At 51.4% G+C, this 17,410-nt stretch overlaps 1 protein-coding gene across 1 annotated transcript in view; it reads right to left on the bottom strand.

Moving 5' to 3' along the window:
• Window positions 1-17,410, bottom strand: part of ITIH5 (inter-alpha-trypsin inhibitor heavy chain family member 5) — a 78,155-nt gene that overhangs the window by 41,518 nt on the left and 19,227 nt on the right. Inside the window, exons 3-5 of the mRNA XM_015425098.1 lie at window positions 11,569-11,732; window positions 7,315-7,416; window positions 3,455-3,708 (exon numbers count right to left, since the gene is read on the bottom strand). Of these exons, the coding sequence (XP_015280584.1) occupies window positions 3,455-3,708; window positions 7,315-7,416; window positions 11,569-11,732 (520 nt within the window). The remainder of the gene's footprint in view (window positions 1-3,454; window positions 3,709-7,314; window positions 7,417-11,568; window positions 11,733-17,410) is intronic.

Raw genomic sequence — 17,410 nt, 5'->3', positions numbered from 1 at the left:
ACAGAAAAAAGCAGTTCCCCTCAAATATGGCTCAACCGGGTTTGATTCCCCACCCCTTCACATGCAGCTGCTGGTGTGACCTTGGGTCAGTCACAAGTTCTCTCAGAGCTGTTCTCTCAAGGGCAGTCCTCAAAAGGACTCTCTCCGCCCCACCTACCTCACAGGGGGTCTGTTGTGGGGAGGGGAAAGGAAAGGAGATTTTAAGCCTCTCTGAGACGCCTTTGGGTAGTGAAGGGCGGGGTATAAATCCAATCTCTTCTTCTTCTTTCACGTCCCCTACCAACTGGTCCTTTTCACTGGAGATGCCAACAAAGCAGTCGGAGAGTGATTCAGCAAGAACACAGCTTTATTCTTCAACTCGAACACAACTCCAACACGGATCAACATCTGATAGCCAGAACAACACGGTTCAGGTTTTACATTGCAGTTGCCCTGCTTTTAAACATTCCCGGCTAATGTAGCCATGCCCACTGTACACATACCAACCAATAAGGCTGTTCATATAAGGACCAATCACAGCCGTTCCCGCTCAGGGAGCTTGCTGCAAAGTGATTGGCTTGTTACTTCCTGGGCTAGCAATACCATTGGATGTATTTGGATCCTAGCCCAGGATGAAGCTTAACATTACAAGTTAATGAGATGTTTCACATACATCATGCATTCCATGGCGGCTTTGGAATACACTACACCTTCTGCACGCACAGCAGATGCTCTGCCACCGATCCACAACCCCTCCCCTAAGCTTCCAGAATTTATATCTTGGGACAGACCGTCAGGCTCCATATTACTCCTTGCAACAGACCTTCTCCGCTGCTTTCGCAAGGGCAGAGATCTTGAAATCTGAACTCTGGCTCACATTCCCCGGCTCTTCCTCGGGTCATCTAACCAGACAGGGGTGTCGATGGCTGATCTTCCCCCCCTGGCAAAAGGACAGCGTCCCATCCTGTGTGGCACCGTTGCCAACACAGAAGGGGAGGATCACAAACGGGAGCACGGGAGGAGCGGAGGAGGCCTGCACGTGGCCTGCTGGCTACCCCGTTTGGCAAGCGGAGGCTTTTCCATCGCCGCAACACAACAGGACTTCCTCTGCGATTTGGCACCGACGGAGGGATGGAAAAAACCCGTTTTGCTTAAAATATACAACTTCTCGAGAGGGGAGCAGGAGTCAGGGAAGAATGATTCACAGAGGCTAGGACGTTTTTCTTGTATTTTTAGCCAACCGCTAAAGAATCCTAGAATCACAGAGTCGGAAGGGGCCATAGAGGCCATCTAGTCCAACCCTCTGCTCAGTGCGGGATCAGCCCAGAGCATCCCCGACAAGTGTTTGTCCAGACACTGCTTGAAAGGCTGCCAGGGAGGGGGAGCCGACCACCTCCCTAGGCAGCCAATTCCACTGTTCCACAACTCTTGACTGTCAAAACGTTTTTCTTAAGATCCAGCCGGGACCTTCCTGCCCTTAATTCAAACCCATTATTGCGAGTCCTCTCCTCTGCTGCCAACGGGAACAGCTCCCTGCCCTCCTCTAAGCGACAGCCCTTCAGATACTTCAAGAGAGCGATCCTGACCCCCCTCAGCCTCCTCTTCTCCAGATTGAACATTCCCAAGTCCCTCAGCCTGTCCTTGCAGGGCTTGGTCTCCAGGCCCCCCCCCCCCCCCCCACCCTCCCCCTCTCCCCCGCTTGGTCCCCAGGCCCCCCCCCCCGATCATCCTCATCGCTCTCCCCTGCACCCGCTCCGTTCCGTCCATATCCTTTTGGAAGTGAGGCCTCCAGAACTGCACACAAGACTCCAGGTGCGGCCTGACCAATGCAGTGTACAGCGGGACAATCACATCTTGCAATCTGGATGTTATGCCTCTGTTGTTAGACCCCAAGATCGCATTAGCCTTTTTTGTCGCTGCATCACACTGGCTGCTCATATTTAACTTACAGTAAGCAACATGTAGCATGTATCCCTCCTCTTCCTAATTTAACCCTCACAAGAACCCTTGAAGGTAGGACAGGCAGAGAGATAGGGAGAGAATGTAGAAATGAAGCTGCTTTATACTGAGCCACACTGCTGGTTCTTCTAGCTTGGGCTTGTCGGATCTGGCTAACATTCATCAGCAGCCACCCTATGAAAGCCGGTGCGGTGCATCAGTTAGTGCTTCAGATTAGGGTCTGCGAGACCCAGGTTCAGATCCCCATCTTGCGGTGGAAGCTGACTGGGTGATTTTGGACCAGTCACATACTTTTGGCCTAGCCAACCTCACAGGGTTGTTGTGCAGATAAAAAGGAGGGGAGAATAATGTAAGCTGCTTTGGTCCCCACTGTGGAGAAAGACTGTAATTTTCCTAGATAGAGGCTGTGGGGAGGGGTGGGGATATGGAAAACTGAAGACAGAGAGGCAGATAAAGGTAGGTTGGCTGTTGGGTGGGAAGGAAATTGTGTTGCCAACTCCAGGTTGGGAAATTCCTGGACATTTGTGGGGTGGAGCCTGGGGAGGGTGGGATTTGAGGAGGGGAGGAACTAGAGATCAGTATAATGCCATAGACTTCACTCTCCAAACCATACATGGAGGAGAGAGAAAGAGAAAGAAAGGGGGGGCAGAAGGGAGAAAGAATGTGAGAGAGGTAGAGGGAGACAGGAGGAAGCAAAGGTGCGAGGAATAGGATAACCATCCCACAAGTTTCTTGCAGGTCTCCACTTGTTGGCTCTATCCAGTGTGGCGGTGTGTGGTCAGAGTGTTGGACTATGATCAGAGAGACCTGGGTTTGAATCCTCATTCACCCCTGGAAGCTCACGGGGACACTGGGCCAGTCACACACTCTTGGCCTAACCTACCTCACAGAGTCATTGTGAGGGGAAAATGGAGGAGAGAACAACGTGATGAACTTTGGGTCCCCATTGACGAAAAGAAGGAGGAGAAAAAGAGGAGGAGGAGGAGATTGGATTTATATCCCGCCCTTCACTACCTGAAGGAGTCCCAGAGCAGCTTACAATCCCTCCCCCTCCCCACAACAGACACCCTGTGAGGGAGGTGGGGCTGAGAGAGCTCTCTTGATGACTGCTCATGAGAGAACAGCTGCAAAAGAACTTGTCACTGACCCAAGGTCACACCAGATGAAGAGAAGAGAAGAGGTTGGATTTATACCCCGCCCTTCACTACCCGAAGGAGTCTCAGAGCGGCTGACAAACTCCTTTCCCTTCCCCTCCCCACAACAGACACCCTGGGAGGTAGGTGGGGCTGAGAGAGCTCTGACAGAAAAGGCTTTTTTTCAAGGACAGATCTTATCAGAACTATGGCTTGCCCAAGGTCATCCAGCCAGGTGCAAGTGGAGGAGTGGGGGAGTCAAACCCGGTTCTCCCAGATAGAGTCCAGGCACTTCACCACTACACCAAACTGGCTGACACACCAAAGTGGGATATAAATGAAGAAGTCAAAACAAAACAAAACAGACCCATTGTCCTACTCACCTTCGTCGCCATTCCCCCCGCCTCTGCTCCGGTTGCTCCGGAGGGGCGGGACTTCCAGGGAGGTAATTCCCGAGTTTTCGAGGATATTCACCTCCACCCGGAGGCGCCCCACTAGCTGCTGGGGCCGTATGCTGAGGGCATACTGGTACTTTCCCAGCCGTCTTTGCAGGAGCTCTTCGTAGTGAAGTAGGAAAAGAGCCTGGCCTTTTCTGGGAATGGTTCCAGAAGCCTTGAATGTCTCGACTCCATCTTCCCTGCCAGGGGAATTCAAAGGGTATAATTCATCCCCCTTGTTACACCAGCAGTGAGGGTCAGTGAGGGATAATTCCGTTGCCGTGGCAGGGATTACAATTTCCAGGGCTATTTTTGGGCAGGAACGCACAGGAACGGAGTTCCGGCTCGCTCCTGAGTTGGCCACACCCAGCAGGAACTCATTAGCATAATAGGCCACACCCAACAGCAGAAACTCATTAGGATTGGCTACAATTAGGGGTGTGTGGTCTAAAATGCAAAAGGCCCTGGGTTTTGACAACAAACAAGGTAAACAGAATAAGAAGCAAAAGGTTGGTGTGGCTGGATGACCACACTTCTGGCAACATGGGGGTGCGGCCAAATATGCTAATGAGCTGTAAAGTTATCGGTGTGGCCTAATATGCTAATGGGTTTCTGCTGTTGGGTGTGGTCTATTATGCTAATGAGTTCCTGCTGGGCTTTTTCTACAAAAAGAGCCCTGACAATTTCTATCCCATCTTTCCGAGAAGGAGCTCTGAGCAGCGAACATGTCCTTCTTTCATTCTGTCCTCACAACGACCCTGGGAGGTAGGTCAGGCTGAGGGAGACTGGCGGGCCCAAGATCACCCAGCGGATTTCATTGGTGGGTGGTGATTGGAACTCAGGTCTTCTGAGACCTAGTCCAGCTCAACCGTTGGTATTTATTTTTACCCCGCCCTCCCTGCCAAGGCAGGCTCAGGGCGGCTTACGTAAGGAACCAACAGATAAAACAATAATATCAGTATCAGTATAAAATACATGGTAAAGTTATTAAAAGCATTAGCATATTGACGGCGACGTGGGTATGGTAAAGTGCATTTAGGAACATACGATCAGCAGCAGGGGTCATTTCCTGCAGGAGCGCACAGGAGCGGAGCTCTGGCAGTAAAGAGCCCAGGGGGCGGGTACATGCAACAAGCCCCACCCCCTGCTCCCAGCAGCCCTCAGTCAGAGCAAGAAGCTGCCAGGTAAGTTGCAGAGCTCCCCCCGCCCGCCCCCCGGTCCAAAACAGTCCCGAGGCACCTTTAAGACCAAGTCTTATTCAGGTACAAGCTCTCCCTCCTCTGCGAGGACAGATCTGCACATTCCCCCCCCCCAATAGCTAGCAATCCAAAACAGTCCAGTGGAGCCTGAGCAGTGGGTGTTGCCTTCTGACACACTTCCGGTGACATCAGGGGGTGTGGCATATGCAAATGAGTTATGCTAATGAGTTATGCTAATGAACTCCTGCACCTCTTTTTCTATGAAATGACCCCTGATCAGTGGTACATCCACTCTCGGCTCAGGCCGCCAGTAAAATGTGCACAGGGCATAGATGGTGACGTGCAGCTCCTTACCTAAATGCCTGATGGAAGAGCTCCCTTTTCACGGCCCCGTGGAACTGTGAGGGGTCCCGCAGGGCCCTGATCTCATCCGGAAGCTCATTCCAGTAAGTGCAGCCAACACGCTGTAGTGTTGCCATCCTCCAGGTGGAGCCTGGAGATCTCCCGGAATTACAACTGATCTCCAGACGACAGAGATCAGTTCCTCTGGAGAAAGGGGCTGCTTTGGAGGTTAGACTCCATGGTGTTTTATCCCACTGTAATCCTTTCCCTCACCAATCCCTGCCTAGGGTTCCCAAGTACCTACCTACAATCCGGCGGGGGACACATGCTTCCCTGCCAGAAGATTCTTGCTTGGAACACAGGCGCTGCACTATTCCATCGCCCAGACGTGACGTAGGCACATAGCTGGGCGACGCTCTGGAAATGGGACTGGAAACTCGATGGTACCATCGAGTTTCCAGCCCCATTGCTAGAGCGTCGCCCGGCTACGTGCCTACGTCACGTCTGGGCAACGGAATAGTGCAGCGCCTGTGTTTTCCCCGTGGGAATGGTCCCGCAAAGAACTATACATCCCCGGGCGAATTAAGGTAAGTACTTGGGAGCCCTGGCCCTGCCTTCCCAGGGCTCCACCACAAATCTCCAGAAATTTCCAACCCGAAGTTGGCAAACTTCGAAAAACTTTGAGAAGACAATGCACGGATACAAGGATAGACGTGGTGATCTGTATACTAAGAACATGAGAGAAGCCGTGTTGGATCAGGCCAATGGCTCATCCAGCCCAACACTCTGTGTCACACAGTGGCCAAAACCCAGGTGCTCTCAGGAGGGCCACCAGCAGGGCCAGAGCTCCAGAAGCCCCCCCACTCTTCCCCCCCAAGCACCAAGAATACAGAGGATAACTACCCCAGACATAAGAACATGAGAGAAGCCATGTTGGATCAGGCCAATGGCTAGTCCAACACTCTGTGTCACACAGGGGCCAAAACCCAGGTGATCTCAGGAGGTCCACCAACAGGGCCAGAGCCAGTTTGGTGTAGTGGTTCAGTGCGCGGACTCTAATCTGGGAGAACCGGGTTTGATTCCCCACTCCTCCACTTGCACTTGCTGGATGACCTTGGGCAAGCCATAGTTCTGGTAAGAGCTGTCCTTGTAAGGGCAGTTCTCTCAGAGCTCTCTCAGCCCCACCTACCTCACAGGGTGTCTGTTGTGGGGAGAGGAAGGGAAAACAGTTTGTACACCGCTCTGAGACTCCGAGTGAAGGGCGGGGTATAAATCCAATCTCTTCTTCTCTTCTTCTTCTTCAGAAGCCCTCCCACTCTTGCCCCCCAAGCACCAAGAAGACAGAGCATCACTGCCCCAGACATAATAACATGAGAGAAGCCATGTTACATCAGGCCAATGGCCCATCCAGCCCAACACTCTGTGTCCCACAGTGGCCAAAACCCAGGTGCCATCAGGAGGTCCACCAGCGGGGCCAGAACTCCAGAAGCCCTCCCACTGTTGGCCCCCCAAGCACCAAGAACACAAAGCATCACTGCCCCAGGCATAAGAACACAAGAGAAGCCATGTTGGATCAGGCCCATCCAGCCCAACACTCTGTGTCCCACAGTGGCCAAAACCCAGGTGCCATCAGGAGGTCCACCAGCGGGGCCAGAACTCCAGAAGCCCTCCCACTGTTGTCCCCCCAAGCACCAAGAATACAGAGCATCACTGACCCAGAGAAAGTGTTCCATCTATACCCTGTGGCCAGGGGTCATTTCGTAGAAAAAGAGGTGCAGGAGCTCATTAGCATAACTTATTTGCATATGCCACACCCCCCTGACATCACCAGAAGTGTGTCAAAAGGCAACACCCACCGCTCAGGCTCCACTGGACTGTTTTGGATTGGGGGGGAACGTGTAGATCTGTCCTCACAGAGGAGGGAGAGCTTGTACCTGAAGGCGGGCCGGGGAACGGGCTCTGCAACTTACCTGGCTGCTTCTTGCTCCTCGTGGCCCAACTGAGGGCTGCTGGGAGCAGGGGGTGGGGCTTGTTGCATGTGCCCACCCCCTGGGCTCCTTACTGCCGGAGCTCCGCTCCTGTGCGCTCCGGCAGGAAATGACCCCTGCCTGTGGCTAATAACCGCTGATGGACCTCTGCTCCATACTACCCAACATGGCTTTGTATGTGTCACGGTATTGAGGTTATCTGTGTTGGACACTGCGCCCCAGAACTCCAAAGGAACTGCAAGACAGATCATCTGACGAACCAGAAGACCATACCTACCCATCGCCTCTGGGCCTGGAGTATCTGTGGCGTCGCGTGGCATCCCCGAGCCTTCTGTCTTTCCCAATAACTTCCCCATGGTAAGCTTTGTCACCGATGAACCTGGAGCCACGAAAGAGATGGAGAAGGAAGGAAAAGAGTGAGGTGGATCAGATACGCATGTGCTGCTGTCATATCACAACTAGGTTATGGTGATGAGCAGGGGTCGTTTCGTAGAAAAAGCTAAGAGAACTCATTAGCATAATTCATTAGCATATGTCACACCCCCTGACATCACCGGAAGTGTGTCATAAGGCCACACCCCCTGACATCACCAGAAGTGTGTCATAAGGCCACACACCCCGCCCCCAACAGTCCCGGCCGCCACCGCCGGCCTTGTAGCTCCACTGCCGAGCCCCATGAGGGGCCCGGCGGTGGACCTGCAAGGTCGGCGGGAGTGCAAGGAAGCCCCGCAAAGGCCCTCCCTGGCCCCAGGCAGGCAGGGGTGGGGAGAGGCAGGGAGGAAGCAACTTACCCTCCCTCTTCTCCTGCCTCCTCCTGGCTGAATGAGGGCTGGAAGCGGGGCGGCCGGAAGCAGGGGGTGGGGCTTCATCATGTGCCCCGCCCCCCGTACCTCACTCGGGGGAACTGCGATCCCCCGCGATTCCCCCCGAAATGACCTCTGGTGATGAGAATCAGGGGGCATGGCCTTCCTTTGCAAAGCCTTCCTTGGGGGTCTCTGGGGGCGGATTAACCATTAAACAAACTAAGCATGTGCTTAGGGCACCAGGGCCAAAGGGGGCGCCACAAAGTTGGGAAAAGGGTGGAAAGAAAAAACACACGAATGAAGATTTGTAAAAAAAAAATGGGGGGGATATAACTAGTGCAAATTGATTATGGTGCACTCTAGGGTTATCTTCTATTTTTTGTCGGCGAGGCGCAGTGCCATAGGCTATGTTTTAAAGTGAAATCCATGTGTTTAAAAGTAAAATGATGGAGCCAAATTCAGTTGTCAGTTGCTGCAACCTGCATTGTATATCTGGTCAGACAGGTCAACAACTAAAATTGTTGGGATTCTTTGATTCAGGGTCGTTAGTCGTATTGCAAACACAAGAGCACACACTTAGTCAAAGAAAAATATCTTTACTATAAAAACAAAATAAAACATGGGTATGGTACTTTGGCTAAAAGAAATAAAATAAAAGGTTACATGCTTGCAGTTACTCTCAGTTACATATGCTAACAGCTACATCTTTCTGTCTCAGCCTCTAGAAGAGAACTTCCTCTTTGGTTCACACAAAGGGCCATAAACCTTGTGAATACATGAATGCTAGATCAAAGCATTTCCACAAACTAGATGTTAGTTGACCAATACAAAGGTTACAGGTCACTTCATTAGGGTAAACAACTCCCACAAACTTTCCGGCCCTTGAATACATTATGTAACGTAACATCCTGTTTCCTAACAAACAACATTTAACTTTGTAATGACTGAAGTGTAAGCAACTTGCAATTCCAACTAAAATGGACTGGATCAGTGTGGAAAGGAGGGGGACACCAAGATCGGTCAGTGCTTAGGGCACCCGTAAGCCTTCATATGCCCCTGGTGGTCTCCCTTCCACTCTCGGTCCCTGCTTAGCTTCCGAGATCTGACGAGATCTGACTATACCACGATGAGACCTTCCCTCCCGACCTAATGGGTTCCTCTGGGGAATACAGCAAAGGTAATCTAGTAGAGTATGTGAAATGGGAGAACCAAGGTAAGCTGTTGACCGTCATGCACCCTTGGTATAGAAACAGAGGCAATTTATTCTTTTGCCATTAACTGATTTGGAGGCCAAAATCTCACCTGTCAAACTGCTCCGCACCTTTGTATCACTGTTCTACACAGATAGATACAGGTGGGTAGCAATGCTCCCTCTAGGCCATGGAGTCTTGTGTGCAAAAATTCTACTTTGTGAGCGACTGGCATTAAAGTTGTGAGTGAGCCATTTGGCCGCTGCATAAATCAGGTTGCTCTGGAGCCCTCCTTCCTGAGCGAAGACAAAAATGTGTGAGCCGGAGGCTAAAAAACTGTGAGCTAGCTCACACTAACTCAGCTAAGAGGGAACACTGCTCTGGAGCCCTCCTTCCTGAGCGAAGACAAAAATGTGTGAGCTGGAGGCTTAAAAACTGTGAGCTAGCTCACACTAACTCAGCTTAGAGGGAACACCGGTGGGTCGCCGTGTTGGTCTGAAGCAACAGAACAAAGTTTGAGTCCAGTGGCGTCTTTAAGACCAACAAAGTTTAAATCCTGGGTATAAGCTTCCATGTGCATGCACACTTCTTCAGATACATTGAAACAAGACTTCCTTGACCATTACATATTGTTGGGGGGGGGTTAGTTGCCAGGAAGGGGTAATTACAGTCAAGATTAGGGTTGCCAATCCCCAGTTGAAGGCAGGGGATCCCCTGGTTTGGAGGCTGCCCCCCCACCTCAGGGTTATCAGATAGCGGGGGTCAGGGGTCGTTTCGTAGAAAAAGAGCTAGGGGAACTCATTAGCATAACTCATTAGCATATGCCACACCCCCTGACATCAGGGGCCCAGCGGTGGACCTGCAAGGCCAGCGGGAGTGCGAGGAAGCCCCGCCAAGGCCCTCCCTGGCCCCAGGCAGGCAGGGGTGGGGAGAGGCGGGGAGGAAGCAACTTACCCTCCCTCTTCTCCTGCCTCCTCCTGGCTGAATGAGGGCCGGAAGCGGGGCGGCCGGAAGCAGGGGGCGGGGCTTCATCGTGTGCCCCGCCCCCGCACCTCACCCGGGGGAACTGCGATCCCCCGCGATCCCCCCTGAATCGACCTCTGGCGGGGGGAGGGAAATGTCCAGTGGGTGCTCCATTATGCTCTATGGAATTTGGTCCCCATAGGGTATAATGGAGGATCAATCTGTGGGTATCTGGGGCTTGGGGGGCCCTGCTTTTTAGATAGAGGCACCAAATTTTCAGCATATCATCTCGTGCCTGTCCTCAAAAACTCCGCCAAGTTGCAAAACGATTGGACCAGGGGATCCCGTTCTATGGGCCCCAAAAGGAGGTGCCCCCGTCCTCCATTATTTCTAATGGAGGAAAGGCATTTAAAAGGAACACGGTTCTTTTAAATGTGACGGCCAGAACTCCCTTTGGAGTTCAGTCGTGCTTCTTCCCTCCCCTCTCCCAGAGTAATGTCACATCCTTGCTCCTGGCTCCACCCCTAAAGCCTCTTGGCTTCACCCTCCAGTCCCCAGATATTTCCTGAGTCAGACCTGGCAACCCAAGTCAAGATGCATAAGTAACCGAGTTATAAGTATAGCTAAAATTGGATCAAAGCATCCATTTTCTCCAGGGGAACTGATCTCTGTAGTCTGGAGAGGAGCTGTAATTCGTGGGGGGAGGGGGCCTCTCCAGGTCCCACCAGGAGGCTGGCATCTGTACACATAGTATTACGTGCCAACGCTATTTTTACTGTGCCAAATAGGACTAGGCAAGATCTTCCCATTCTGAAGCTGGCTGTGCCTCCCGTGGTGGCCATTTATTCAGCAGTTATCTCTACTTACTGGGCATTCCATCAGCAGTCTGAATGGGATAGTCCAGACGCAGGGTGGACATCCTGACCTGAGGAGAGCTAAGTTATAATGGTAGATTTCCACATTAACTGAATTAGGAAGCTACCCATTTGTTTACTGTGATGCTCATATTCCCATCTTCTCAGCTATTCGGTTATCAGCGTAGACAGAAACACTAGACCATGTTGCAGGGGTGGCCAAACTTGCCTAACGTAAGAGCCACATAGAATACATAAGAACATAAGAGACGCCAATGTTGGATCAGGCCAAAGGCCTATCCAGTCCAACACTCTGTGTCACACAGTGGCCAGAAATACCAGGTGCCATCAGGAGGTCCACCAGTGGGGCCAGGACATTAGAAGCCCTCCCACTGTTGACCCCCCCAAGCACCAAGAAGACAGAGCATCACTTGTCCCAGAGTCCCTATCTATACCTTGTGGCTCTGCTCCATTGATTATCTAATTCCCTCTTGAAGCCGTCCATGCTTGTAGCCGCCACCACTTCCTGTGGCAGTTTTCTGGCTGGCTGTGCCACACCAGATAGTCACAAAAGGAATCAGACTCCCCATGTGACCCAGAAGTGACATCATCACTTCTGGGATGTCGGGGAGACACTCTGGTATTTGGGCAACAACTCTATGGTAAATTTGGCTTCTGCTATAGAGCTTCTTCGAGCAACATGCCAGACCCTCTCACCTACATGGTAAAATTAGTGATGAACGCTGTGACGGGTATCTGCATCTCAAAGACGCCTTCCCTGTCCTCCGAGCCGCTGTTCACCAAGGTGCAGGAGATGGTGGTGAAGGCGTAGCGGGAAATGATCGTGGATCTCACCGAGAATTCAGACATCCGGGGTCTGGTTTCCTGTTGGAACAGAGAGATGGTCTGTAAGCCGGAGGACCTGTTCGTACCCCCAGGGCTATTTTTGGGCAGGAACGCACAGGAACGGAGTTCCGGCTGGCTCCCGAGGTGGCCACGCCCAGCAGGAACTCATTAGCATAATAGACCACACCCAACAGCAGAAACTCATTAGGATTGGCTACATTAGGGGTGTGTGGCCTAACATGCAAAGGAGTTCCTGCTACAAAAAAAGCCCTGGGTCTTGACAACAAACAAGGTAAACAGAATAAGAAGCAAAAGGTGGATGTGGCTGGATGGCCACACTTCTGGTAACATGGAGTTGCGGCCTAATATGTGAATGAGCTGTGCTGTCAGGGGTGTGGCCTAATATGCTAATGAGTTCCTTCTGTTGGGTGTGGCCTATTATGCTAATGAGTTCCTGCTGGGCTTTTTCTACAAAAAGAGCCCTGTGTACCCCCAAAGTCCAATTAGGGTTGCCAGCTTCCAAGTTTAGATTATTACACCCACTAATTGTTGAATATATTATTTTTCGTGATTTTTTTTTTTGCACGGTTTGATCTTTTGTGTCTTTTGTATTCCTTCCTTCCTTCAGAGCTTCCAGCAGGGCTGCCAGCCTCCAGGTGGGGCCTGCTTTTGCAACTGATCCCCAGCTGAAAGAGATCAGCTCCCCTGGAGAAAATGGCTGCTTTGAAGGGTGGCCTCTATGGCATTGCGCCATGCTGAGGCCCCTCCCCTCCCCAAACCCCGCCCTCTCCTGGCTCCACCCCCAAAGGTCCCCACGTATTTCCCAACCCAGACCTGGCAACCCTAGCTTCCAGGTGGTGGTGGAGATCTCCTGGATTTACAACTGAACTTTAGGTGACAGAGATCAGTTCACCTGGAGGAAATGGCTGCTTGGGAAGGTGGGCGTCATGGCAACATACCCAACAGAAGTCCCTCCCCTCCCCAAACCCCGCCTTCCTCAGGCTCCACCTCCAAAATCTCTAGATATTTCCAAACCTGGAGTTGGCAACCCCTATCTCCTCAGATTACAACTGACCTCCAGGTGAGAGAGATCATTCCCTGGAGAAAATGGCTGCTTTTGAGGGTGGGACGATATGGCATTGTCCTCCACTGGAGTTCCTAGCCTCCCCAAAGCCCGCCCTCCTCAGGGTCCATGTTCTGTTCTATGATATGTTTAAACTGCAGCATTCTGGTTGTCTCTCTTGGGATTGGCTCCCTAATAAAGACTGCCTATTGGTCCTAAAGCCATACAGAGGGTGCGGTCAGACGGACCATTTAGTACGTTTTCGGCCCACCTAAGAAACGGATTTTATCTGCGCGATCCCACGGTCAACACCTGCCTCCCGTCCCCAGCCGTCGTTTCCTGGCTCAAAACCGCTTTAACCCGGGGTATTTGGATAGCAGGTCCCCAAGTGGTGTTTTCCTGATTCTCCGGTTCCAGCCCCACTTTTCTGACGTCTGATTGCTCCTGCGGTGTCGAGACACTTCCGGTTTAAACCCCCTCCCCGCTCAAAAGCTGCCCGAGGCTTCCGCTTTTCGTCCAGCCATTTTAAAAAAAGTGTTGCCATTGTGCGCATAGGCGGAGCTCTGCCACCGCGTTATTAAAAACAATGTTTAAACGGTGCCTAGTTTTAGCGTTTGGACGAGTTCGGGATCTCACGGAGCCCATTTTCAGGGTAAACGTTTAAAGGGAAGTGTTCCTTTAAAGTTTAAAGGGAAGTGTTACAGCAGTCAGGTTAAAGTGGAAATTGCTGTTCTGCGCACGTGCGAAAATTTTTAGTTCTACAGATGGCTGCCTGTGCGCATGCCCAAACTGAGAGAGAGAAAAACAACAACAGCGAAGCACGCTCCCGCGTGTGGACAGCGGGGAGCGATGTGGCTGCGCAGCGATCCGGAGCAAGGAGGTGAGTGTGATCACGATTCTCCAGGTTAAAAAAGGGCCGGAGCAATTTAAAACCGCTCCCAGCACGCCGTCTGACCGCACCCAGAATGTCCTATCCTGAGGCTCTGCTTAGGTCCAATCAGACCTCCTGAATCTGGTAACGTTGCATATAGTTCTGTTACGAAATCGTATAAGCAGGGCTATTTTTGGGCAGGAACGCACAGGAACGACGTTCTGGCTGGCTCCCAAGTTGGCCACGCCCGGCAGGAACTCATTAGCATAATAGGCCACACCCAATAGCAGGAACTCATTAGGATTGGCTACATTAGGGGTGTGTGGCCTAACATGCAAAGGAGTTACTGCTACAAAAAAGCCCTGGGTTTTGACAACAAACAAGGTAAACAGAATAACAAGCAAAAGGTGGGTGTGGCTGGATAACCACACTTCTGGTAACATGGGGGTGCGGCCTAATGTGCTAATAAGCTGTGCTGTCAGGGGTGTGGCCCAATATGCTAATGAGTTCCTGCTGTTGGGTGTGGCCTGTTATGCTAATGGGTTCCTGCTGGGCTTTTTCTACAAAAAGAGCCCTGCCGGTATAAGTTTGAGTGCCGCTCTTTGCAGAGCAGTCCAGAGCTGAGCAATGTTTTGAACAAAGCCTTTTGACCATCGTCTCCTGCCTTCAATACCTAAAACTCCACCCCCTCAAAATTTCCAGGAGTTCCCCAGCCCGGAGCAGACAACTATAGATTCAATACACACAGCTCCCGTGAATGCCTGGCTGTTCTTACCGACCCCAGAGCAAACACCTGCATGAAAAGCTCATAGACAAAAGGAGTGTTAGATCCACTTTTTTTTCAGGGGGGTGGTGGTGTCAGTTTGCTGAAGGTGGGTTTTGGCTGGGAATTTGGACATGATTTACAAATGGTGGGAAACAGGGCAGGCCGCCTGCATCATCTTCAGGAAGTTAGAAACATAGAGCTGGAAGAAGAGGAAGATGGAGGAGGAGGAGACTGGATTTATACCCCAGTCTTCACTACCCGAAGGCGTCTCAGAGCAGCTTACAATCTCCTTCCCCTTCCCCTCCCCACAACAGACACCCTGTGAGCAGTGTTCCCTCTAAGCTGAGTTAGTGTGAGCTGGCTCACAGTTTTTTAGCCTCCGGCTCACACATTTTTGTCTTCGCTCAGGAAGGAGGGCTCCAGAGCCAACTAATTTATGCAGCAGCCAAATCGCTTGCGCACAACTTTAATGCCAGTAGCTCACAAAGTAGAATTTTTGCTCATAAGACTCCATAGCTTAGAGGGAGCATTGCCTGTGAGGTAGGTGGGGTTGAGAGCGCTCTGAGAGAACTGCTCGCGAGAACAGCTCCGAGAGAACTTGTGACTGACCCAAGGTCACTCCAGCAGCTGCATGTGGAGGAGTGGGGAATCAAACCCAGTTCTCTCTAGAGTCCGTGCTCCTAACCACTACACCAAACTGGCTCACAGCCAATGTTAGGGTTGCCAGGTCCTTCTTGGCAACCGGCAGGCGATGGGGGGGATTTACTGGGAGCAGCAGGGAGTCCCATCGGATGTGCAGTGACATGTATGCATCATTGCCTACGTGACCTAGCAGTGACGTCATCGCTTCCGGGACGTCGGGGAGAAGCTCTGATATTTGGGCCAAAACTCTACGGTAAATTTGGCTTCTACCACAGAGTTTTTCCCAGGTACCAGAGTGTCGTCCCAACAACCTGGATGTGATGGCATCACTTCCGGGTCATGTGGGCATTGATGTAGACACATTGCTGTATTTCCCTCTTTTGGGGGGTAAGCTCCCCCCTGCCGGCCAGTGGTGGGGAGGTGGGGCCTGGCGGCAGGAGACCCCTGCCTTCAAGGGGGTGGGTTCCGACAAGTCTAGCCAACCCTACCATACAGGGTTGTTGTGAGGATAATATGGAGGAGACGAGATTGATGTAAGCCTCTTTGGGCCCCCATTGGATTCGATGGGCCATTGGTCCAATCCAACATGGCTTCTCTTATGTTCTTATGATTCAACCCACAGCCTGTTGGATGGGTTTGATCATCAGCCGCGCTGGGACCTATGGTTACCAACTCTGGGTTGGGAAATCTGTAGAGCAGGGGTGTCTAACTCATTCGTCATGGGGGCCGGATGTGACATAATACAGGGCTATTTTTGGGCAGGAACGCACAGGAACGGAGTTCTGGCTGGCTCCCGAGTTGGCCACGCCCAGCAGGAGCATATTAGCATAACAGGCCACACCCAACAGCAGAAACTCATTAGGATTGGCTACATTAGGGGTGTGTGGCCTAACATGCAAAGGAGTTCCTGCTACAAAAAAAGCCCCGGGTTTTGACAACAAACAAGGTAAACAGAATAAGAAGGGAAAGGTGAGTGTGGCTGGATGACCACACTTCTGGTAACATGGCGGTGTGGCCTAATGCGCTAATGAGCGGTGCTGTCAGGGTGTGACCTAATATGCTAATGGGTTTTGCTGTTGGGTGTGGCCTATTATGCTAATGAGTTCCTGCTGGGCTTTTTCTACAAAAAGAGCCCTGGACATAAATGAGACCTCGTTGGGCCATGTGTGTCATAAAATCTAATGCCAGGTAGCGGAGATATAAACTTTATAAAGGACAGAAACACAAAGATTTATTTTTCTTATTTAGAATAAAAGCATGCTTAAAACATTAGCTCTGTAAGCTGCAAAAACCTACTTTTGATTTATCGACATTCACCTCAGAAACCTCACGCTCAGAGTTCTGAGTCTAGGACCCAGGTTAAAACATGAAATGGCTGAGCGAGTGAGAGAGACTGGCGAAGCAAGCTATGATGCAGCAGCAGCAGCAGAACTGGAAGCAGGAGATAGCCAGTTCCACTGCGGGCCTGATGGGAGCCCTCCGGGGGCCTCACCCGGCCCCCGGGCCGCCTGTTTGTCACCCCTGCTGTAGAGATTTGGGGGTAGAGCCTAGGCAGGGCAGAGTTTGGGGAGGCGAGGGAGCTCAGCGGGGATGTAATGTCATAGAGCTCATTCTCTGAAGCTGCCGTTTCCTCCAGGGAAACTGATCTCTGTCATTTGGAGATCAACTGTCGTTCCTAGAGAATGCCAGGGCCCACCTGGAGGTTGGCAACCCTTCCAGTGGCCCGTAGGGGGGGTTAGGGTGTTATGAATGCAAACGTTCTTCAAACTCTTTGAAAAGCAAACCTCCTCTCTTTCTGCTGAACATTATCACTGTACTCCGCCAACGGCCAGTTTCCTAACCTTTTATTGTTATTTTGAAACATTTGTTTATTCTTTAAATATTTTCTGGAATGATCCTTCTTATCTCTGGAGGAAGCTTCAAAGCATAACGCTGGCGTTATAAAAGCAGAAGGGCTTGAAGCAGCCGGGCGAACTTCCTCCCTCTGGGTTCAGTCTTTTATTCCAGAAATGGGATATTTATTGTCATCATCATCATCATTATTAATTATATCTATGAATTGCCCAATCCTTGCCACAGCAAGGCTCTGGGCGATGTACAATATTCATAAAACAGAAGAAGAACACATATGAACACATGAACATATGAAACTGCTGTGAATATACCAGGGCAGGTGCAGAGAGAAGCCATAAACTTAATTTTATAAAAATATATATTTGGAATCAGGGGTCATTTCCTGCAGGAGCGCACAGGAGCGGAGCTCCGGCAGTAAAGAGCCCAGGGGGCGGGCACATGCAACAAGCCCCACCCCCTGCTCCCAGCAGCCCTCAGTCAGAGCAAGAAGCAGCCAGGTAAGTTGCAGAGCCAACAGGTCC

The sequence above is a fragment of the Gekko japonicus genome, unplaced genomic scaffold (assembly GCF_001447785.1).
Source record: "Gekko japonicus isolate JY-2015 unplaced genomic scaffold, Gekko_japonicus_V1.1 scaffold3155, whole genome shotgun sequence".
NCBI classification, from domain to species: domain Eukaryota; kingdom Metazoa; phylum Chordata; class Lepidosauria; order Squamata; family Gekkonidae; genus Gekko; species Gekko japonicus.
The sequence above is the reverse complement of the archived record's forward strand: the minus strand, read 5'-3'. Positions and strand labels throughout refer to the sequence as shown.